Source organism: Odocoileus virginianus, chromosome 20, assembly GCF_023699985.2.
Source record: "Odocoileus virginianus isolate 20LAN1187 ecotype Illinois chromosome 20, Ovbor_1.2, whole genome shotgun sequence".
In the NCBI taxonomy this organism is placed as follows: domain Eukaryota; kingdom Metazoa; phylum Chordata; class Mammalia; order Artiodactyla; family Cervidae; genus Odocoileus; species Odocoileus virginianus.
The window spans coordinates 4,535,260-4,557,826 of NC_069693.1; the positions used below are offsets into that span (position 1 = coordinate 4,535,260).

The 22,567-nt window shown below is 44.7% G+C and overlaps 3 protein-coding genes across 3 annotated transcripts in view; all 3 read right to left on the reverse strand.

Annotated features, from left to right (window-relative positions):
- The window catches only part of LOC110121542 (cationic amino acid transporter 3-like), a 139,154-nt gene that overhangs the window by 33,599 nt on the left and 82,988 nt on the right, over positions 1-22,567 (reverse strand). The gene's annotated exons all lie outside the window — the stretch shown is intronic.
- On the reverse strand, positions 919-6,522 carry LOC110121544 (cationic amino acid transporter 3-like). The gene is made up of 11 exons (XM_020868750.2): positions 6,150-6,522; positions 5,253-5,411; positions 3,724-3,901; positions 3,420-3,532; positions 3,033-3,255; positions 2,740-2,879; positions 2,536-2,638; positions 1,974-2,158; positions 1,607-1,773; positions 1,228-1,336; positions 919-1,061 (listed from the first exon to the last, which is right to left on the reverse strand). Exons 1-11 carry the CDS (start codon positions 6,520-6,522, stop codon positions 1,000-1,002), a joined length of 1,812 nt encoding a protein of 603 aa, XP_020724409.2. The 3' UTR covers positions 919-999.
- On the reverse strand, positions 13,035-18,759 carry LOC110121540 (cationic amino acid transporter 3-like). Its single transcript, XM_020868746.2, is given in 12 exon segments — positions 13,035-13,275; positions 13,452-13,523; positions 13,526-13,559; positions 13,839-14,002; positions 14,204-14,400; positions 14,589-14,691; positions 14,786-14,925; positions 15,091-15,313; positions 15,547-15,659; positions 15,863-16,040; positions 17,406-17,564; positions 18,362-18,759. Coding segments are annotated over 12 exon segments (1,878 nt in total). The 5' UTR covers positions 18,735-18,759; the 3' UTR covers positions 13,035-13,153.

A 22,567-nucleotide genomic window follows, 5' to 3' on the forward strand; every position in this document is an offset into this window, starting at 1 on the left:
AGATTCTTTACCACTGAGCTACCAGGGAAGCCCGCTACTCAGTTTCTTGACTTTCATGCCTCCTTCACTCTATTTCAGTTTTTCAACTCCACAACCAATCCTGTACTTCATTATAACCACTGTCTTCATTGTTTGTAATCTCCATTTCAAGCATTCTGTCCTGCAACAGCTTAAACTTGTCTTTTCAGTTTCACTTCCTATTTTTCAGTTCCACCCAATGTTTATCAACAAACCCTTACTGCCCACCCCCTTGACCCATCTCTGGCAGTGCAGATTTTTTTCCCAATTAAGAATTTTTCCTGATCAACTCTACTGTGCAGCTCTAAGAGTCTGAGACAGAAAAGTCAAGAAAAATGATTATTTTTACTATTGACACTATATCTCAATAACACCAGAGGAAAGGCACAAATGAGCACATCCCTTTCTCATTATGAAAGGATCCACTTTATCTGTTATTACTCTCTTTTCCTTAAGGTCAGCTTTGTCTGATATTGATGTAGCCGTGCTACCTTTCTTGTGTTACTGTTTGCACAATGTACCTGTTCTTTTTGTTTTACTTCCAATATATTTGTGTCCTAATATTTCAAGTGCAATACCGGACACATATATTGTTACCTGAATTTCCTTCCCATGTGGGAGTCACTGGTGTTTTTACTGGAAAGAGGCAGGAGGAACTCTTATGTGTAGGTGAGTATTTTACTTCTTCTTCTTCTTGCTGTTTACATCGTAATTTCCTTGTGAAAATTCATCTTGCTGCACTTGATGAATTTTAAAAAGTTTATTTAAAATTTATGCAATGTTACAGTCACTATGTCCATGAACAATAAAATACAGGGCTCTAAGTACATCTGCCTTCACAGTCCATAGAGGCTCACAGTGCCCCTTGAAACAGAAGATCCTCCAGGGCATGTAGGGATTCCATATAGCATCTACTTCCTGTGGTTAAGATGGCTCAGCATCAGGGATGTTTTTGTCAAGTCTGGGAGGTGGAGGCTGGTGCTATTGATGATTGTTCCCTGCTAGGCTGTGTCGGATCCCATATCCAAAGTATATGAGAAATCCTAGTGGAGAAATGAGACAATGAGAAGGGAAAGTAGGGCTTCTCCTCACTTACAAATGCAAAATGGGCTCCTATTATAGTGTCTGACACAATTTAGGGGAGAGGTGGTAGAAACAGGATTGGGTTCAATCACCCAAGGTGCCTCTTTATCCCAGAAAACCACTTACCAATTGCATTCCAGATTCCAAATTGGGTCCAAGTCCTCGGGGTCATCAGCATCATCAAGTAAACATTCATAAAGATGCTCACCAGTGGGAGGACAGGCAGAGCGGGGACCTGTGAGCAGAATCATTTAATTTTTTAACACACCCCAGATGTCTGAAAGGGAGATCCTACCCCAGATCGGTGGGAAGACTCTAGTCTTTTTCAGGCTGTGCATTCAGTACCCACTGACGTTGTGTATGTAAAGCACTGAGTGTGGATCAGGGAAGGGTCCATTTGTTTTAGCAGCTTCTCTTCTTTGGGCCAGCAAAGGATGTTTAGACTTCAAAGCCTGCAGACTTCATTCATTCAAGGTGAACAGTTTAGGCACATAAAGTCACCTACCTTGAAGTATGCAGGAGTTGGGTCCTTGGGCTGCCTCCAGATGATGACCGTGACCACAGTGATGAGCAGCAGCAGTAGCACAGTCACTGTTGTGAGCCCGGGGTCTCCAGAGAACACTTGGCTGGGCCACTGGGCCAGGATCACACTCAGGATGGTCAGCAGGAGAACTTGCAAGGGTCAAGGTGGAGGAGAACAGGCTGGACTTGAGAAGCCAAAGATGTCAGGACCTTGGGTCACCCCCCCCCCCACCAGGTGCCCACCTCAGGAAGGGCCATCGTATCTCCAAGACTCCTCAACTGACAAAATGCACACTCCCACACCTCCTGTCAGTCTCAGAATATGACCAAAGAGAAATCCCACTGCTCACCAAGCAGGGAGGCACATCCATAGACAATCTGGCCAGATTTCAGAGTGGGGATGGTGCTGGTAGGGAACCACAGAGTCTTCAGAATCCTTGAGATTCTTGCTTCAGGAACTGGTTCTGAAGGACTTTCTTCATGTTTTGAAATATCAATTTCCTCCTTCTTGCTTAAAGTCTGTTCTGGTCGGTACCTGAATTAGAGATATTAAGGCAGTGTTAACAGCAGCCCCTACTCATCCAACATTACCTCTCTCTTGCCTTAAGCATAGAAGGACATTTAGAAGGAGACATGAAGATAGATTTAGCAGAAGACATTTAAAAGGTGTTTGCACTGTAGGAGGTCTGGGTTTGATTCCTGGATTGGGAAGATCCCTAGAGAAGGGAAAGTCTACCCACTCCAGTATTCTGGCATGGAGAATTCCATGGGCTGTATAGTCCATGGGGTCACAAAAAGTTGGACAGGACTGAGTGACTTTCATTCACTTCAATTTATGAAGGCAAAAGATGATTACTTCCCCATCAATCCCCCTGAGTCCAAGACCCCAGTCAAGATGCAATGTAGTCTCACCTGAGGACAAGCACAGAGAAAGACACCAGGGAGTAAACTAGCAGATTCCCAATTGACATGAGTTCCACAAGGTCACTGAACTTGAAGAGCAATGCCAAGAGCCCTAGAATGAAGGCAAAAAAAGATGGTGGAAGGAGGGAGAAACTGGAGGAAGTACTCAAGCTAAGGAGGTTGATCAAAGAAGGAGTGGGTTTTGTTATCCACCTGCAATATTTCCAGAAGACATGATGGCCGTGATGGGGGTTCTTGTGTGAGCAAAGACACTGGCAAGTCCCCGGAAAAGGAGCCCATCACGTGCCATATCCTTGATCACCTGGGGTATGGGGAAGAAGATGCTCTGGAGCCTGGAAGGAAACATAGGAGAACATAAGGACAGACTGGGGCACCTGCTCCCTGGTCTACAAGGTGTAAGCTGTCTTTATCTCTTGTCTCTCAATCCTAAAATGTTGGGAACCTGAGCATCTGACCATACATGGGGCGAAAACCATGACACTGACCTGGATGTAAGAGCACAGAGGGTGGTAACAGCCACGACATATCTGGCAACGTCCCACCCAATGTAGAGGAAAGCCTGTGGCAAGGGGCTCTCAGGGTGAATCTGGTAGTAGGGCACCATGAGGGTGAGTGCTGCTGAGACACCAGAGTACGCCAGAAAGCAGATGAAGATTGTGATCAAGATGCTCCAGGGGATGGAACGATGAGGGTTTAGTGCTTCTCTCTCTGCAACATTGATGGAGGTCAGGAAAGCACACTGGGATGAAAGCACAAAATCCCTCTCCTTCTTGTACCATGAAAATAAGCCTAAACTTCTCCCCACCCCTTTGCCCAAGGGGCAGCCCAATCTATCCCCAAACGCCTGATGGGACACATAATGACCATGCTACCTTTAGTGACAATGGCATCGAAACCAACAAGTGCATAGAAACATATCGCTGCTCCACGGAGAACTCCATCAAGACCAAATGGCACAAATCCTCCAAAACCCAGAGGACCCAAGCTATGGTGAGAGAAGGAACAAGGAAGAACATGGGTGAGGTGTGTTCAGTCATCTCTACTGGAATCCTCAGTTAATACCATAAGTCCTGGGCTCTAGACCCCCATCATTTGGATCCATCAGCCATGGTCTCTTAGTCCCAGCTCTGCACCCTTCAACCCATGCATTACTAAGGTCAAGGGTACCACTCTAACCTAGAAATGCCACCCAATCCAGGTGTGATGGATGTGTAGTCCTGTTCTGTGAGCTTCCAGTTGTGCAGGTCTCCCTTAAAGAAGCCAGAGAGGATGATGAAGATGAGAACCAAGACGTTGATGCCTGTGAACACTCTGGTAACCAGAAGTGACTCACGAGCTCCCAGAGTAAGTGCCCCTGTGGGAAAAATGGAATATGAGATTGAAAATAACAAAATCCATAGAGACAGAACACAGACCAGTGGTTACCAGGGGCTGGGGGTTGTGGGACTGGGACACATGGATGGACAGTGACTGCTCAGTGGGTGCAGGGTTTCCATTGTTGTGATGAACATGTTTGGAACTACATAGAGGTGATGGTTGTACAATGTTGTGAATGTGCTAAGTGCCACGGTATTGTATACTTTCAGAAGGTTAATTTTTTTATTGTTGTAACCATCTCACAATATATACACCTAACATCTTAAACTTATACAATGTTGCATGTCAATTATATCTCAGTAAAACCGAAGAAAGATAGTAAAATGGTTAACTTTATGCTATGTGAATTATTTCCCAATTAAAAACATCTTTGGTCTCAATACACAGGAAGAAACTTGTCAAAGTAAATGATTCTCAATGGGGGTTGATTTTGTGCCCTAGGGATGTTTGCCAATGTCTGGAGACATTTTGATTGTCATTGTCACTACTATCTATCTATCTATCTATCTATCTATCTATCTATCTATCTATACTACATATACACTACTATATTTATACTATAGGCATAATTTCTAGATAGACAGGGTGTCTAGTGAGGAAAGTCCAGGGTTGTTATATATCTGGCAATGATAAAATTAAGAAAATCGTACAATGCAAAGAGCCTACTCATTGGAAAAGACCCTGATGCTGGGATAGATTGAAGGCAAAAGTAGAAGGGGGCAACAGAGGATGAGATGGTTGGATGGCATCATTGACTCAATGGACATGAGTTTGAGTAAACTCTGGGAGATAGTAAAGGACAGGGAAGCCTGTAGTCCATGGAATCACAAAGAGTTGGACCTGACTTAGGAACTGACAACAACAACAACAATGGACAGGACAGCCCCCAATACTGAAAACTGTTCCAGTCTAGAAGGTCGGTAGTGCCAAGAGTGGGAAACAACAGTCTATGTCTTGTCTTCCTGTCTCTCTTGCCCCAGACCTTTCTTGGTGGATGGATTGTGCGTGCATGCTCAGTTGCTCAGTTGTGTCCAACCCTTTGTGACTTCATGGACTGCAGTCCACCAGGCTCCTCTGTCCATGGATTTTTCCAGCAAGAACACTGGAGTGGGTTGCTCCAGTTCTTCCTCCAGGGGGTCCTCCTGACCCAGGGATTGAAACTATATCTCCTACATTGGCAGGTAGGTTCTTTACCACTGAGCCACCAGGGAAGCCATCTCCCACACCTTTATTCCAAGTCCTAATCCCTCACAATTCTGCCATCCCAAGCTTTTCAGCTCCTCCACCACACCCCTCTCTTCCCATCCTAATTCCAACCCCTGTCTCACCTGTAAGCAGCAGCACCACGGCCAGGGCAATAAAGTCTGGGTACCGGGCCAGGTAGTCGGGCATATACTGAGAGAAGGCTCTCTGTAATGCCTGAGAGATGTGGTTCCCAATCAGTCCATCAAAGGTGTAGCTCCAGGCCTTAGACACACTTGCAGTGGCTGCAGGAGGAGAAGAAACATTCATTGATAAACATGAATTGAATCCCTCTATGCACCATGAGGTGACAGAGGATGAGATGGCTGGATGGCATCACCGACTCGATGGACATGAGTTTGAGTAAACTCTGGGAGTTGGTGATGGACAGGGAGGCCTGGTGTACTGCAATCCATGGGGTTGCAAAGAGTCTGACACGACTGAGTGACTGAACTGAACTGAACTGAACTGAATGCACCATGGGATGTATTCAGGGAGGAAAATTACAAAATGTCAAATGTCAAACAATTTCTTTTCATGAAGTGGGGAGGGTAGACCCAGATGATTCACAAAATAGGTCAATTATTAAGTATTTTAGTGGGATATCAATGTTATGTAAGAAAACAGTGAAGAGGGAACAAGAGGTCTGGGAGGTAAAGATTAAAATTTTAAATCCAGTGCTAATGGAAACTCCATGAAGGTAAAAGCAGAGCAGAGAATTCAGTATGGTGAGGGGATGAGCCTGTGGGCCATGCCTCCCTCTCACCCACTCCCCACGGTTCCCTTTCCTCTGGGTTCTTGGTCCATCATTTAAGGAAAGCAGAGGAGAGCTGAGCAGAATGATGTTGTGGAATTTTCCTGACACTATTACTCTCCTCCCCTCACAAAGTGGATGACAAAGTGCTCATGAATGACTGAAGACCAAATCCCCACTCCTAGTTTCCCAGTCTTCAACCCCCCACCTTCTCCAGCCATCATCTCACCAAAGATATAGGACAGTATGAGGTTCCAGCCAGCGATGAAGGCCCACAGTTCTCCCAAGCTGATGTAGCTATAATGATATGCAGAACTGGCCCACTTTATCCGTGTCCCAAACTCAGCATAGCAGAGCCCAGACAACACAGAAGACAGGGTGGCCACCAAGAAGGAGATGATGATGGCTGGTCCAGCGACGAACAGGGCCACCTCTCCAACCACGATGTACACGCCAACCCCTAGGGTGCTACCCACACCCAAGACCACCAGGTGGAAGATGTTCAGATGACGGGATACGAGAATCTCAGGCTCCTTCCTGGGCTCCAGGGGCTGCCTGCGGATCAGCTTCTGACCACACTGGCGGGGATCCTGACACCGCATTCTAGATGGAGTTGAGGAGCTGTGATCTGCTGAGAAAGGAAGACACCAAGCCACGAAGAATGTCCATTCACTCTTGGCCCTAAGAATCCAATTCATGGAGCAATGGAGTGATCAGGGGCAGATGGTGAAAGTACACTTGGGGCAAGTTCTCCATCTCTGAGCGTTGGTTTCTTCAAACATAAAGGAGATTTTTAACATGTTTCAAAGTTACTGGAAGGGACTTCCCTGGTGGCACAGTGTTTAAAAGTCTACCTGCCAATGCAGGGGACACGGGTTCAATCCCTGGCCCAGGAAGATTCCACATGCCGAGGGGCAACTAAACCGGGACACCATGACTACTGAGCCTGTTCTCTAGACCCCACGAGCCTCAACTACTGAGCCTCTATGCCTTGAGCCCATCCTCTGCAACAGGAGAAGTCCCCACAATGAGAAGCCTGTGCACCAAAACTAGAGAGTAGTTCTGCTTGCCACAATTAGAGAAAGCCTGCACGCAGCAACAAGGATGCTGCACAGTCAGTAATTAATTAAATACTTTTAAAAAGTCAGTGGAAATGTTGTTTAAAGAGAAGCGAGGTGGACTGGACTGCATCTCCCCCCAGTTGTGCCCCTTTGGAATATGGATAGTTTTGAGGTGAAGGCAATGAAGACCCAGCAGACACAGAAACTCCTTGCCCCTCCCCTTAACTGCTCAACATGAGGTAGCTTAGGGGCCTATGCCTAGAGGAGAGCTAATACCAGAGATACATTTTTATCTCAGAAAGACTTGCCTGCATGGAAGAGCAAACATTTGTTCACCAAGTGTTGGCTCTTCCCATCTTTCCTGTGGGTTCTCTTCCTCTTGTTTGAAGCCCCAGATTCCTACCTACCCTTCTTCCTTCACTCAGTGGAGTGTATAAGCCTCAACTGCCTGACTGTCTTTGTGCCTTAGAGTTTTGATCGAGTTCCAATACATAGCAAATTCAACTTGCTCATCTGACTTATGTCAACTTCATTATTAGACTGGGCAAAGAGCCCAGAAAGAAAAGGTTTCTGCCCCATAGAAGCAAAAGCCGCCAACACAGAACTTTACTTGCTTACTTGGTATGAGTCGAGTGGATGAAGATAGTGATTTTTGTATTGAAATCAAGCAGCTCTCCCGGTTCAAATCCACCTATACTACTACTTACTAGCTTATGGGCTCCCCTGGTTGCTCAGCTGACAAAGAATTTGCCTGAAATGCAGGAGATCCCGGTTAGACTCCTGGGTCAGGAAGATCCCCTGTCAGAGGGATAGGCTACCCACTCCAGTATTCTTGGTCTTTCCTAGTGGCTCAGATGGTAAAGAATCTGCCTGCAATGTGGGAGACCTGGGTTTAATCCCTGGGTTGGGAAGATCCCCTGGAGGAGGAAATGGCAACCTACTCTAGTATTCTGGCCTGGAGAATCCCCATGGACAGAGGAGCCTGGTGGGCTACAGTCCATGGGGACGAAAGAGTTGGACATGACTGAGTGACTAAGCATACACACACACACACACACATTAGCTTGTCTGATTTAATATAACTCATCACAGTCTTCCCAAGGAACCTGCGAATGTTCAAGTCCCAGGTGAAGCACCAGAAAATACAGAGATCCCACAGTATAGAGGAGACTGAATCCAGGGGTCCACATATCATAAACTCTATGTAAGTGTAACCTTTATTGTTTGAACACCACTCAACAAACACATCTAGAGACTCAAGACACTAATGCAATCTCCCCCACACTACCTCTTCACACACATACACACACAAACTGAGTTCTCATTTCCTTCTGCTTTCATCTAGAAAATGGGTCTCTCCACCCTCAGGCTGGAGCCAGGCTGACCTCCTGCACTCTGGGGTTGCAGCGGTCTCTTTGGGAGGATGTGAACTCAGTGTCCAGTCTCCTACAGAAGAGGGTGGCCCGAGACTTACTGGATCCTCGGAGCAGAGCCTGGAGCACTGGGTCAGTCAGGGAGGCTGAGGTTAAGCCGTGCGGGGTTGGAGCTGAGACATCTCTAAAAACTGAAGCAGGGAGTCCTGAGCACAGAAGACAGTCCTTACTCCTGGGTTATTGGGGTGGGGCTGGGGCTGGGTAGGCGGGGAGCAGTGTTGCTATCAACTCTTGACACTTATGTGGTTACCCTCAGGAGGAGGTTCCGAGAGGTCTTTTTTTATTGTGACAAAATACCTATAACATAAAATTGACCATTTAAACCATTTTTAATTGTCTAGTTATGTTAAGCACATTCGTATTTTGTGCAACCAAATTCCAGGACTGTTTTCATCTCACAAAAGTTAATCTCCATTCCCATCAACAACAATTCCCCCTTTCTCCTTTCCCAGTTCCTGGCAATTACCCTCCTCCTCTCTGTGTCTATGAATCTGACCACTCCAGATACTTCATTTAAGTAGAATCAGAATATTTGTCATTTCCTGCCAGGTTAAGTTAGCTTAGTGAAAAGTCCACCAAGTTCTTTCATGTTGTAGCATGTGTTGGAATTCCCTCCTTTTTAAATGATAAATAATACTCTATTGTTTGTACCTATCCCATCGGCTTATGCATATGTTGGTCAATGGGCACTTGGGTTGCTTTCATGTTTTAGTTTTGTGAATAATGCTGCTATGAAAATGAATGTACAAATACCTCCTCCAGAGTGTGCTATCAATTGTTCTGGTATAGCCTCGGAAGTAGAGCGAGCTTACCTGGTGGCTCAGACAGTAAAGAATCTGCCTGCAATGTGGGAATACCCAGGTTCGATCCCTGGGTCAGGAAGATCCCCTGGAGAAGGGAATGGCTACCCTTTCTAGTACTCTTGCCTGGAGAATTCCAGGGACAGAGGAGCCTGGCGGGCTACAGTCCATGGGGTTGGAAAGAATCAGACACAAGTGAGTGACTAACACTCTCTCTTTCGGAAGTAGAATGGCTGGATCATATAGATTTTTGTCTGCTTGTGATGGAGAAATATTCACATCCTGAGGCATAAAGTCATTTTTTCTTATGGTTCATCTTGAACTGTGTGTGAACTAGGACAGCCTGTCCAGCCCTCACAGCTCATCTGCTTTAACCATTGAGGTAAAGAGAGTCTGTTTTGAAGATAAGAATGAGTAACTCCCTTTTCATGGCATCCATGTTAACACTCCCTCCAAGATAAGGTTCCCTTCCTAGACACCAGGGTCCTGCTGTCTCGCTGCCTATGTACTAAGTCTGACTCTCTTGAAACCTTGAAGGAATGCACCCTGTCGTGTTGATGTGTGAGCTCTGTTTGGATGAGGTGTAAGAGGATGCTGGAAACCATGCTTCAGCAGAGCAGTTCCTCAGAGCTCTCTGAGAGGTTGCCTTCCCAACTATAGCCCTCAGTTTGGTTCAAATTAAATTCTTTTCTATCCCTATGGTAGGTTCTTTATTGATTGCTTCTGTGGACACAGATTCATTTGATCATCAAGAACCCTGAAAAGGAGGGGCTGTAAAACCAGGGACCCAACTCTCAATCCTCCTCCTTCCCAGTTTTATTTATACAACTTGGCCTTGCACAATGTGCCTGTGGCCTGAGACACTCAATTGTGGGGAACCCCTAAGCCCAGCTCAGCACCAATTAGGAGTTTGTTGTTATTGCATTCATTCACGAGGTCATATCCAACTCTTTGCAACTCCATGAACTGCAGCATGCCAGGCATCCCTGTCCTTCACTGTCTCCTGGAATTTGCTCAAACTGCTGTCCATTGAGTCGGTGATGTCTAAATATTTCATCCTCTGCCACCCCTTCCTACTCCTGCCCTCGATCTTTCCCAGCATCAGGGTCTTTTCCAATGAGTCAGTTCTTCACATCAGGTGGCCAAAGTATTGTAGCTTCAGCATCAGCCCTTCCGATGAATATTCCAGTGCATGATTTTCTTTAGGATTGACTGGCTTGAATTTCTTGCTGTCTCTCAAGAGTCTCTCAAGGGTCTCTCAAGGGACTCTCAAGAGTATCCAGCACCACAGTTCAAAATGACCAAAGTTCAGTTCTTTGGTGCTCAGCCTTCTTTATGTTCCAGCTGTCACATTCACATATGACTACCAGAAAAACCAAAGCTCAAAGATTAGATATAGCTTTAAATTCTCATTTTCCATTTCAATTAGTTTCACAAAACATTTTTTTTCAAGTGAATACGGTTCATTCCCCTTGATATTATCCAAAAAATAAAATTTTCTCTGTTTTGGGGCACATAGCCTGGTGGGCTACAGTCCATGGGGTCGCAAAGAGTCGGACATGATTGAGCGACTTCACTTTAACTTTTCACTTTCAAAATATTACATGTACATGTGATTTTTTTTTATTATATATCTCGTCAAATATAATTGAACGTTTTTTGCACTTCAGACACTGTTTCAGCTGCTAGGGAGAAAATGGTGGTCAAAAGTGTTGTGAGTTGAATGCGTTTCCCTGTTTTCAAATTCCTCTGTTGAAACCCTAACCCCCAGGACCACAGAATGTGACTGTATTTGGTGAGAGGGCCTTAAAGAGGTAACTAAATTTAAATGAGGTCATTAGGGTTGGCCCTAACTCAATGTGACTGATAGCCTCATAAGAAGAGGTGATTAGAACACAGAGAGCATATAAAGAGACCAAGAGGTGGAGAGATTTAGCAAATAAAAATACAAGACACCTAAATGCAGTGAATTTCATAGAAACCATGAACATTTAAAATATATATTTTAATACATAATCTTATATAGATACATATTTTATGCATTTAACTATACATATCTTACTATGTACAGATATATTCACATGTACACACACGTTTCACTTTTTACAAATACTGCATGTTTTACGAATTGATTTGTGACCACTGTGTTATCAGTTGATGTTTACCATATTTTAGAAAAAAGTATTTTTAAATCAAGGTGTGTACTTTTTTAAAACAAAATGCTATTTCACACTGAGTAGAGTACAGCATAACATAAGTTTTTTTAAACATGACCTTTATATACATGGGGAAGCTAAAAAATTTGTGTATGACTCTTTTATTGCCAGTTTTTTAAAAATTGGGTCATCTGGACCCAACCAGCAATATTTCCAGGGTATACCCATATGGGTAATCGTATTTGATTAATGAATGAATCTCCAGTTTGGGTCACATCACTTATTTTACTGGTTGCACTGTGCAGCTTGTGGGCTCTTAGTTGCCCCATCTGGGACAGAACCTGCACACCCTATAGTGGAAAAATGGAGTCCTAATGACTAGACCACCAGGGAATTCCCCATACCATTTAATAGTCATGAAAAAGCACCATTTTCTTCCCTGGAGAAGTACCCACATTCTGGTTTTGGCTGATGGCATTTTCAGTTGAAATGTGAATCTATTCTTTATACCAGCTGTGAGCTGGGAGTTGCTCTAGAGGCTTGATTATATTCTGATGCAGTTTGTCATCAAGGCTATGTTCCAGGAAGTGTCCTGTACTGCTTATCACAGCACATTGGGTAGCACAAAACCTGGGTGTCCCTCATCAGTAAGGGAAGAATGACAATCAGGTGATGTCAACCTCTTCCATCAAAGTTTCACCTGACAGTTTCAGTCCTCATTAATTTCAAAGCCAGTAATTTCATTTGAACTCGTAAGATAGTGATATCTCCAATTCTGTTCATCTTCCTTCATTTATTCCTTGATCCATCTGATAATTTTGCTGTTTAGTTTCTTGACTTCCATCCCCCTTTTACTCTACTTCAGTTGTTCATTCCCACAAACAACCCTCTATATCATTATCACCAACATCATGAAAGTCCATGATCTCAGTTTCAAGCATTCTGTTCTGCAGCAACCACTTTCCATCTTGTTTCTCCAGGTTCATTTTCCATCTTTTAGCTTCACCCAACTGTAAGCATTCATCAACCAATTATTACTTCCCGTCCCATTCCCTTCCCTCTAGCAACGCAGGTGTCCTTGTTGTTTTTTCAATTAAGAACTTTTTCTCATCAACTCTGTTGTATAACTCTAACGTTCTACCACAGAAGAGTAAAGAGAAATGATCATTTGGACGATGTTACACGACATCTCAATAAGCTGGGGGAAGAGATTAAAATGAGCATTTCCCTTTATCATTACTCAATGATCTACTTTATCTGTTATTCTCTTTTTCTTAAACTCTACTTTGTTCTATAATAAGATAGCTGCCCTAGAATTCTTGTGTTTCTGTTTGTACAGAGTTTTTGTTCCCCTCCTTTTACTTCCAACTTATTTGTGTCTTAATGTTTAAAGTATAACCCTGGGCAGAAAATATACTTACCTACATTTCCTTCCCAGGTCACAATCTCTGCATTTTCAGTGGAAACAGACACAAGAAGGTGCTTCTTATACACCCATTAATATTTTAGTACTTTCTCTGGTTGATGGTTATTTTGTTGTACTTTCTTTGTGGAAATTCACCTTGAGGCCCACTTATGAAACATGTGCTTTTCTGAATATATATTTTGCTTTGAAAAGTTCACTTTGAAATTATTCAACAGTAAAGTCATTTTATCTGCTGGCAATAAGCACATAGCTGTAAATGCATTTCATCTTCAGGCTCCACAGAGGCTCAAAGTGCCGCTTGAACCGGAAGAGACTTCTGAGTCTGGAGGGATTCCACACACTATCTATGTCCTGTGGTTAAGATGATTCATCACCAGGGATGTTTCTGTCAAGCATTTGGGGGTTGGAGGCCAGTGGCTGTTGATCATTGTTCTCCCCCAGGCTGTGTCGGATCCCATATCCAAAGTATACAATAGATCCTAGTAGGGAAACGAGACAGTGAGAAGGGACAGTAGGAGCTCTCCTCATTTATGAAAGCCCAGCAGGTGTCCTATGCCTTCTGTCACATCTGACAGTTTAGGGGAGAGGTAGTAGGAAGACTGACTACTTGGGTTCAGTCACTCAAGGGGCCTCAGTTACCAAGAAAGTCACTCACCAATCCCCATCCAGATGCCAAACTGGACCCAGGTCCTAGTGTTCATCTGCATCATCAAGGAAACGTTCACAAGATGCTCACCAGTGGGAGGACGGGCCAACAAAGGACCTGTGGACAAAGTCAGTTCATCCATGAACACACCCCAGGCATCTGAAAGGGAGACCTTCTCCACATGGGCAGGAAGAGTCCAGTTCAACGCAGGCTGTGTGTTCAATGCCTATTGAGATTGTGTGTGTAAAGCGCTGAGTGTGGATCAGGAAAGGGTCAATTGGTTTTAGCAACTTCCCTTCTGGGAGCAACTCTTGATCCAGCCTACAGCATTTAGATGTCAGAGCAGGCAGCCTTCATTCCTCAAGGTGGAGAGCTTGGACACATAAGGTCACCTACCTTGCAGTGAAGAGGAGAGGTGTTCTGGGGCTGCCTGCAGATGATGGCCGTGACCCCAATGATGAGCAGCAGCAGCGCAGCCACTGTCGTGTACACTGGGAGTCCAGAGAACACCTGGCTGGGCCACTGGGCCAGGATCAGGCTCAGGATGGTCAGCAGGAGAACTGCAGGGGTCAAGGTGGAGGAGAACAGGCTGGACTCCAGAAGACAAAGATGCCAGGACCTTGGGTCACACCCATCTCAAAACTGCCCACCTCAGGAAGGGCCATCTTATCTCCAAGATTCCTCCTCAACTGCCCAAAACACACCGCCCTCCCCATACTGCCAAATTTAGAATGCAGCCAAAGAGAAACCCCACTGCTCACCAAGCAGGAAGGCACATCCATAGACAATCTGCCCAGATTTCTGAGTGGGGATAGTGCTGGAAGGGAACCACAGGGTCTTCAGAATCCTTGAATTTTCTGCTTCAGGTACAGATTGTAAAGGGCTTGCTTCCAACTGAAAAATATCTATTTCCTCTTCTGCTGTCTCATTCTGGCTTAAATTCTGTTCTGGTTGATACCTGAATTAGAAAGATTAAGGCAGTATTAATAGTATCCCCTACTCATCCAACATCACCCAGATGATTCCATCTCTTTCCCAAATTAATGATCATTGGTCATTTTGAAGGCAGCGTGAAGGCAGAAGAGGATCATCTTCACATCAATCCCCACCAGTCAGACCCCCAGTCTACATGTCGTGGGGTCTCACCTGAGGACAAGCACAGAAAAGGCCACCAAGGTGTAAGCGAGCAGGGTCCCAATTGACATGAGGTCCACAAGATCAGTGAGCTCAAAGAGTAGTGCCATGACCGCTAAAATCAGGGCACAAACAAAGTGGGGGGAGAGAGTGAGACCGTGGAAATATGCAAGTTAAGAAAATTGATCAAAGAAGTTTCGTTTATTTACCTGCAAGACTTCCAGAAGCCAAGATGGTCCAGATGGCGGTTCGTGTGCGGGCGTGGATTTGGGCAAGTCTCCTGAAAAGGAGCCCATCCTCTGCCATTGTGTAGATCACACGAGGCATAGAGAACATGGTGCCCAGGAGGCTGGGAGAGAAAGTGGACACGTGGGAGGAAGGGGAGAAGCAGGAGAGACTGGGGTTTCTGCTCCCTAGTCTACATGGGGTAACTGTCTTTCTCTTTTGTTTCTCTAATCAAGGCTACGATGGCTGATAATCTGACAGAGGATGGAGAAAAAGCTTTGATACTGACCTGGATGAAAGAGCACAGATGGTGATAGCAGCCAGGACATATCTTAGATGCCTCCACCCAACATCAAGGAAAGCCTGCAGCAGGAGGCTCTCAGGCTGAATCTGGTAATAGGGCACCAGGAGGGTGAGTGCCACCGAGACACCAATATACATCAAAAAGCAGATCAAGATCGTGATCATGATGCTAATCGGGATGGAACGCTGAGGATTTCTGGCTTCTACCCCTGCAAGGTGGGGAGAGTATTAGGTCAGTAAACACACTGGAATGAAAGCACAAAACCCAATTTCCCCTTGCAGCTCCAAACACAGTCTAACCTTCTCCCAACCCCTGTGCCCAAGGGTAGCCCAACCTGCCCACACCCTTGATAAGATGACAAAAACCACTACAATACTGTAAATTAGCCTCCAACTAATAAAAATAAATGGGGGAAGAAAAGGTGCACAGTGACCCTGTTACCTGTAGTAGCAATGACATCAAAACCAACAAAGGCATAGATGCATGTTGCTGCTCCCTGGAGAATCCCTTCAATGCCAAAAGGTATAAACCCTCCAGCACCCAGAGGTCCCAAGCTGTGATGAGAGAAGGAATGAGGAAGAACATGGGTGAGGTAAGTTCAGCCATCTCTACTTGTATCCTCAGTTAATATCACAACTCCTGGGCTCCACGACCCCACCATTGGATCCATCAGCCCCAATCTCTTTGGTCCCCACCATCTTCCCAGCTCTGCACATCACACACATAGACATTACTCAGCCAAGAGTACTCTCCTAACCTAGAGGTGTCAGTGGATTCAGATGTGTTCAATGTGTAGTCCTGTTCTGTGAGCTTCCAGTTGTGCAGGTCTCCCATAATGAAGCCAGAGATGATGATGAAGATGAGACCAGAAATGTTCAAGCCTGCAAACACTTTGTTAAGCATGACTGATTCTTGAAGTCCCAGAACCAGTAGTCCTATGGAAAGATGGAATATGAAACATCCAAAATAACTAAATCCATAGACATACAAAGAAAACAAGTGGCTGCCATATGATGGGTTTACGGGTGGGTGAAAGGTAGACAGTGACTGCTCAGTGGGTACAGGGTTTCCTTTTGTTGTGATGAAGATGTTTGGAGCTGCATGGAGGAGATGGTTGCACAACATTGTGAATATACTAAGTGCCACTGAATGGTATACTTTAAGATGGCTAATTTCTTTTTGTGGCGATCATCTCACAATAAACACATTGATCAGTATCACTTTATACATCTTAAAATTATGTAATATTGTATCTCAATTAAGAGAAGCTATGACAAACCTAGACAGCACCTTAAAAAGCAGAGACATCACTTTGCCAACAAAGGTCTGTATAGTCAAAGTTGCGGTTTCTCCAGTAGTTATGATGGATGTGAGAGTTGAACCATAAAGAAGCCCAATCATGGAAGAATTGATGCTTTCAAACTGTGGTGTTGGAGAAGACTCTTGAGAGACCCTTGGACAGCAAGGAGATCAAGCCAGTCAATCCTAAAGGAAATCAACCCTGAATATTCATTGGAAGGACTGATGTTGAAGCTGAAGCTCCAATATTTTGGCCACCTGATGTGAAGAACAAACTCATTGGAAAAGATGCTAATGCTTGGAAAGACTGAAGGCAGGGGGAGAAGGGGATGACAGAGAATAAGATGGTTGGATGGCATCATGAACTCAATGGACATGAGTTTGAGCAAACTCGGGGAGATAGTGAAGGACAGGGAAGCCTGGCATACTGCAGTTCACGGGGCTGCAAAGAGTTGGACATGACTTAGCAACAGAACAACAATAACAGTCTCAATTATATCTCAAGAAATCTGGGGGATATGGTAAAATGGTTAATTTTATTTTGTGTGAATTTCCACTCAAATAAACAAATATCTTTAGTCTCAGTACAAGGAAGAAACTTGTAGGCCTAAAGTAAATGATTATCAGGTGGGGATGATTTTGTCTCCGAAGAGATTCTTGGCAATATCTTGAGGCATTCTGGTTGTCACAATTTGGGTGACGGGCATTGCTGTTATCTAGTAAGTAAAGATCAGGGGTGCTAATCAATAGCTGACAATGAATGAAAAGAAAATTTGCAATGAATAAGACAGATTCCTCACATTGAAGACTGATTGCACCCAGAATGTCAGTTGTGCCAAGGGTGGAAAACAATGGTTTGTATCTTGACTTCTTGTCTCTCTTATCTCAGACAGTTCATTCCAGTCCTAATTATCCCACCATTCTGGAACTCCAAGCCTTCTGCACCCCAGCTGCCCCTCCACACCCCACTCTTCTGGTTCTGTCTCTGAACCCTGTCTCACCTGTGAGCAGCAGCACCAGGCCCAGGGCAAGAAAGTCTGGAAACGAGGCCAGGAAGTAGGGCATATACGGAGAGAAAGTTCCCTGGAATGCCTGAGAGATGTGGTTCCCAATGAGGCTGTCAAAGGCGAGGCTCCAGGCCCTGGCCTCACTGGCAGTGCCTGCAGCGGCAAAAGAACACTCACTGACAAAGAGAAATTGAACCCCTATCATGTACCATGGGATGTACTGGGGGGAAAAACAGACAAAATACCTAACTTACAAAGTTCCCTTTTATGAAGTGGAGAGGGTATATTCTTCCCAAACAGCGCTAATGGTAAAGAACCCGCCTGCTAATGCAAGAGACATAAGAGATACAGTTTCAATCCCTGGGTTGGGAAGATCCTCGGTGGTAGGAAATGGCAACCCACTCCAGTGTTCTTGCCTGGGGAATCCCATGGACAGAGGAGTCTGGTGGGCTACAGTCCATGGGGTCGCAAAGAGTTGGGCATTACTCAAGCAACTTGGCATGCAGAGTAGACCCAGATGATTCACAAAACAGGTCAACTACTTAATATGTTAGGAGGAGATTAATGTGAGGCCAGAAACTGTAACAGGGAAGTGGGACCTAGAGGACCGGGAGGTGAGGGTGAAAATTTAAGTTTAATTGTAAACAAAAATCCCACAAAGGAAAGAGCCGAACAGAGACTTCAATATGGTGAGGGGAAGGGCCTGGGGGACATGCCTCCTTATCACCCACTCCTTTCAGTTCCTTTTCCTGCTCAGTTCTTGGTTCAGTCATTTAAGGATAGCAGAACTGACCTAACTAGAAGACAGTTATAAGGGTTTCCTGCCACAGTTACCCACGTCCCCCCACAAGGTGGATTAACGATGTTCTCATGAGTCAGTGACGACTTCAATACCCGCTCTGAATTTCCTGATCTTAAGCCCCACACCTTCCCCCACCCCACCATCTCACCGACGACAAAGGACAGGATGAGGTTCCAGCCAATGATGAAGGCGCACAGCTGACCCATAGTGACGTAGCTGTAGAGATACGCAGAACCGGAGCGTGGTACCCAGGCCACCAACTCCGCGTAGCAGAGCCCGGACAAAAGAGTCGACAGGCCGGCCAGCAAGAAGCAGATGACGATCGCTGGTCCAGCCTCATACACAGCCACTTCTCCAACCACGATGTAGACGCCAGCTCCTAGGGTACCACTCACACCCAAGGCTGTTAGGTCCATGGTGTTCAGACAGCGGGCCCTGCCACTCTCAGACTCCTCCCTGGGCTCCAGCGGCCGCCTGCGGATCAACTTCTGGCCAAACTGGTGGACATCCTGACACAACATCCTAGAGAATTGATGAGGCTCAGATCTGCTGAGAAAACGACACAGCAAGCCGTCAAGAATGTCCACCCGCCCTTGGCCCTGGAAGTCCAGTTCCATGGAGTGACGGAGTGATGGGAACAGGTGACAAAAGGACATATTGAGCGAGTTCTCTATCTCTGAGATGTGGTTTTTTAAACCTAATAGCATTGAAACAAGTATACTATCAAGGGTGAAACAGATCACCAGCCCAGGTTGGATGCATGAGACAAGTGCTCGGGGCTGGTGCACTGGAAAGACCCAGAGGGATGGGGTGGAGAGGGAGGCAGGAGGGGGGATCGGGATGGGGAACACATGTAAATCCATGGCTGATTCATGTCAATGTATGGCAAAAACCACTACAATATTGTAAAGTAATTAGCCTCCAACTAATAAAAATAAATGGAAAAAAAAAAAACCCTAAGTAAATCTTTTAAGATGTTTCAAAGTTATGGAAAGAGTTGCTTGAAGAGAAGCGAGGGGGAGCCCTTATCTTAATGAAGTGTGATTTTATTCCTCCTATCTTCTTCACTGAAAACACACATCCTACTTTCCTGTTGTATGCTAAAATGCTTCTGTTATTATTTCCAGTAGCTTTACCTATATATTTCAAGTAGAATCCTCAACTTTTAAAACCTGGAAAAGCTAAAACATAATTATTTCTAAAGTGTTCATTCAAAAACTTTTATCCTATACCAAGCCAATTTTCTTGCTAACCAATGTTGCAACATAAATTTAGTGACTTTCAGGCAATCCAGTTACAGTAAAAGTATTATGCTGAATATTGATGACTCTGAAGATATGTCTATATTAACAAACTTAAACTGACTTTAAGATCAGATATCAGTTTAACACTGAATATTTCCCAGAGTGTGTGAACCTGAAATTCATTTAGCTTCATTCTTGTATTTAGAATTATTTCTTTTCTTTTCTTTAAGCCAATTTAATAGCGCTCCTTAACAAATCAGCAGCACTATCCAAAAGCAAAGACACTGAGACATACGTAAATCCAGACAGAGACCTTATAGTTTCATTTTCTAAACTTAGCCATGAATCAGCTATTACAATATGAAATTCACTAGTTTGTAAATAACTGTAACAGTAAAATACAGTTACTCTTTAAAATAAATATATTTATATAAAATTTTTATAAAATTTTAAAATAAGTAATAAATAAGCTTTTTACATGATTCTTCCATGTTTTTATCCTCAGTCTCAGAAATTAGACATGGCTTAGATAAGTGTTCCTAAGAGCCCTGGTCTCAAGGTATAGGCAGAGAAAATCATGTTCTCCTAATAGGACTTGTTCTTTAAGGGTCAAAATTCTGAAAAAAAAAAAAAATATATATATATATATATATTTATATGTATATATTAAAAGCAAATTTCCTCTAATTGCACATGCAAAAAGAACCAGTATTTTTTTCTTCATTTCAAAAGAGTTTTTAATCTTAACAAATTTTCTCCAGAGTCCAGAGAATATTGTGGCCACACAATGTTAGAATAGAATATCTTCTTTCATTTCTGTAGTCATAGTTTATAGGTTAATTCTAGACCAGAGAGTCCTCAAATTGGCCCTGCTAACAGGAGGGAAGTGGCTGATAAAATGTTGTACCAGCAAAGACTGTTTCTCTGGAGAGAAGGGGGTCTTTTTTTGATCTTAAGAATCTGAAGCAGTAAGGAAACTTGCAGGAGTTGAGGAAGCTTGGTTCCCCCCCTGAGAACTGGGAAAAATTAGAAGGGGATCATTTAGAATAAATAGGACATTTAACCTCAGTTTATTTTCCCATCCATGGCAATAAAGATTTAATTGTAAGATACTATAATATTATAAGATAGTATAATATTACAATCCAGAGACTCAATTTTTTAGGTCATTTTCCATCCCTCAATGTAAATAAACACCAGTAATCATTAAAACAATTCTAAGTTTCCTCTTTCTTGGCCCATGTAGCTTAAAAAGGGCAATGTCCCAGGTTGAACAACCTGCAACCAAGAACATCACTCCTAGAAATGAAGTCCAGCCTCCAAGAAACAGGACTTGGGGGCCCTTGAGGGAGACCCAGACTGTCCTCTGAATTTCCTTCGAATCCTGTGCATGGTGGCATTTTGAGAGTCCTCTACTCTCCCACTGACCAGACCAGAAGTCTGTAGTTGACCCAGGGCCTCCCATGAGGGGTGCCCAGGTGCGGGGGTGGGGGGGGGGTTGAGGGAACATCTGAACCAGTGCAGGTGTCACCGGGGTTCCCCTCGAGGAGGGTTTGTCATAGCTGTGAGGTCTGCGTGATCGTTGCAGTGCGCGGGCTGTCGCAGCCTGGAGTGGCGGAGAACTGCTGGAGGAACTGGCGTTGGCCACAAGGGAGAAGGCCACGGGGGTCAGGACCTGAGGGCCAAGTGCTGGGAATAGTCTCACAGGGGATTTGTGGACAGCAGAAGTAGCCCCAGGTCTATCACCCCATTTGTTTGGTTTCTAAGGTAAAACTGAAGGGGACATGAGGCTTAGGCGAAACCTTGCTTCTCAACTAGATTAATAAATTCTAATTATAAATTAGTAAAAGCAAGTAAATTCTGTACTTCTCAAGTGAAGAAAATCACAGGACAAGAAGAGTTTGCCTGCTGGAGGGTTGCTTGGGGAGAAAGACATGGAAGACTGACTGTGGGGCCTGGGGGTTGTCATTTTTCTACTCCTGGGAAATAAAAGTGCAGTGTGTACCAGGGAGCAATTTGCTGGAGGCAGTGGCAGGTGCCAAGCTAAGATCCCTGGTGCGTTGCCCTCAGTGTTGACGTGATGGGCCCAGGGCATGCTGGGAGCTGTAGTTCCTGCAGAGCCAGCGAAAGACAGAGAGGAGAGAGAAGAACATGACCTGGGCCCCTTCACTTGAGCAGACCTGTAGCCCTGCGGATCTTGGAAGGAGAACAAAGCAGAGAGTGAGAGCAAGCAATCTCATGGGAGAGGGAGAAACTCAGAGGTCTCCAGCCAGCAGTCTGGGGACACCTGCAGTTTACCTTGAAATCCTGGGTCTCAGCATCAGACGTTCCCGGAGAGAGTCAGCCGTGAACGGTGGCTTAGTTCTCTGCCCTGGAGTTGGACCCGGGTGGCCTGTGTGAAAACCAGGAATCCTAGCTGCTTGTCTACCAGGGGCTAGAGGCTAGAGACAAGGTTCCTCTGGCTCTCATCCCCGTTGATAAATTCATTTCTCAAGAAGTCAAAAGCTGTAAAAAAAAAGAAAAAAAAAAAAGAAAAGAAAAGAAAAAATAAAAACAAAACAAGGAAAAACTGTACGAAGTACAGACACAACCCAACAAGCCAGAGGCACAGAGAAACTGCTTGCTCAGTTCAGACCAAAGTGAGGCAGAATTACACATCTGGAGAGAAGAGATGTGGGCCTTTCCCTGAGGAGGAGGAGCCCCATAAAATGGCAGTTAAGTCATTCACACAGGGCACTTCTTCCAGATTTGTTCACCTTTGGCCAATTGTCTGGTTTCTTTTTCCACACCTGCTCTGCCCTAGGATCCTCCCCAAAACACAGGTGCAACTTCTCTCCAAGATGGATTCTAGTCCAGAGCCCTGTGAGGGGGTCCTTGGCCTCACCTATTACGGGATGGCACCCCTTCTTTTTGACCTCCAAGGAGCCTTTCTGGGCATGTGCAGCATCTCCCCAGTCCCAAGGGTGGGAAATATGTGACCTCTTGATCTTTTAAGCAAATAGAGTTTAGCCCTGCCGTGATTGTTATCTTAAGTGTCCACAGGGACAAAGTCCAGCTACTTACCTGTTCTTGTCCTTTCCATCTTAAAGTTGCTAATAGGAGGCTGGTTG

Coding starts and splice junctions, on each gene's coding strand:
- LOC110121544 (XM_020868750.2), bottom strand. CDS start 6,522: ATGCGGTGTCAGGATCCCCGCCAGTGTGGTCAGAAGCTGATCCGCAGG. Junction 5,412..6,149: donor CATACTGTCCTATATCTTTG/GTGAGATGATGG, acceptor CTCCTCCTGCAG/CCACTGCAAGTGTGTCTAAG. Junction 1,774..1,973: donor TGGATGTGCCTCCCTGCTTG/GTGAGCAGTGGG, acceptor GACCCTTGCAAG/TTCTCCTGCTGACCATCCTG.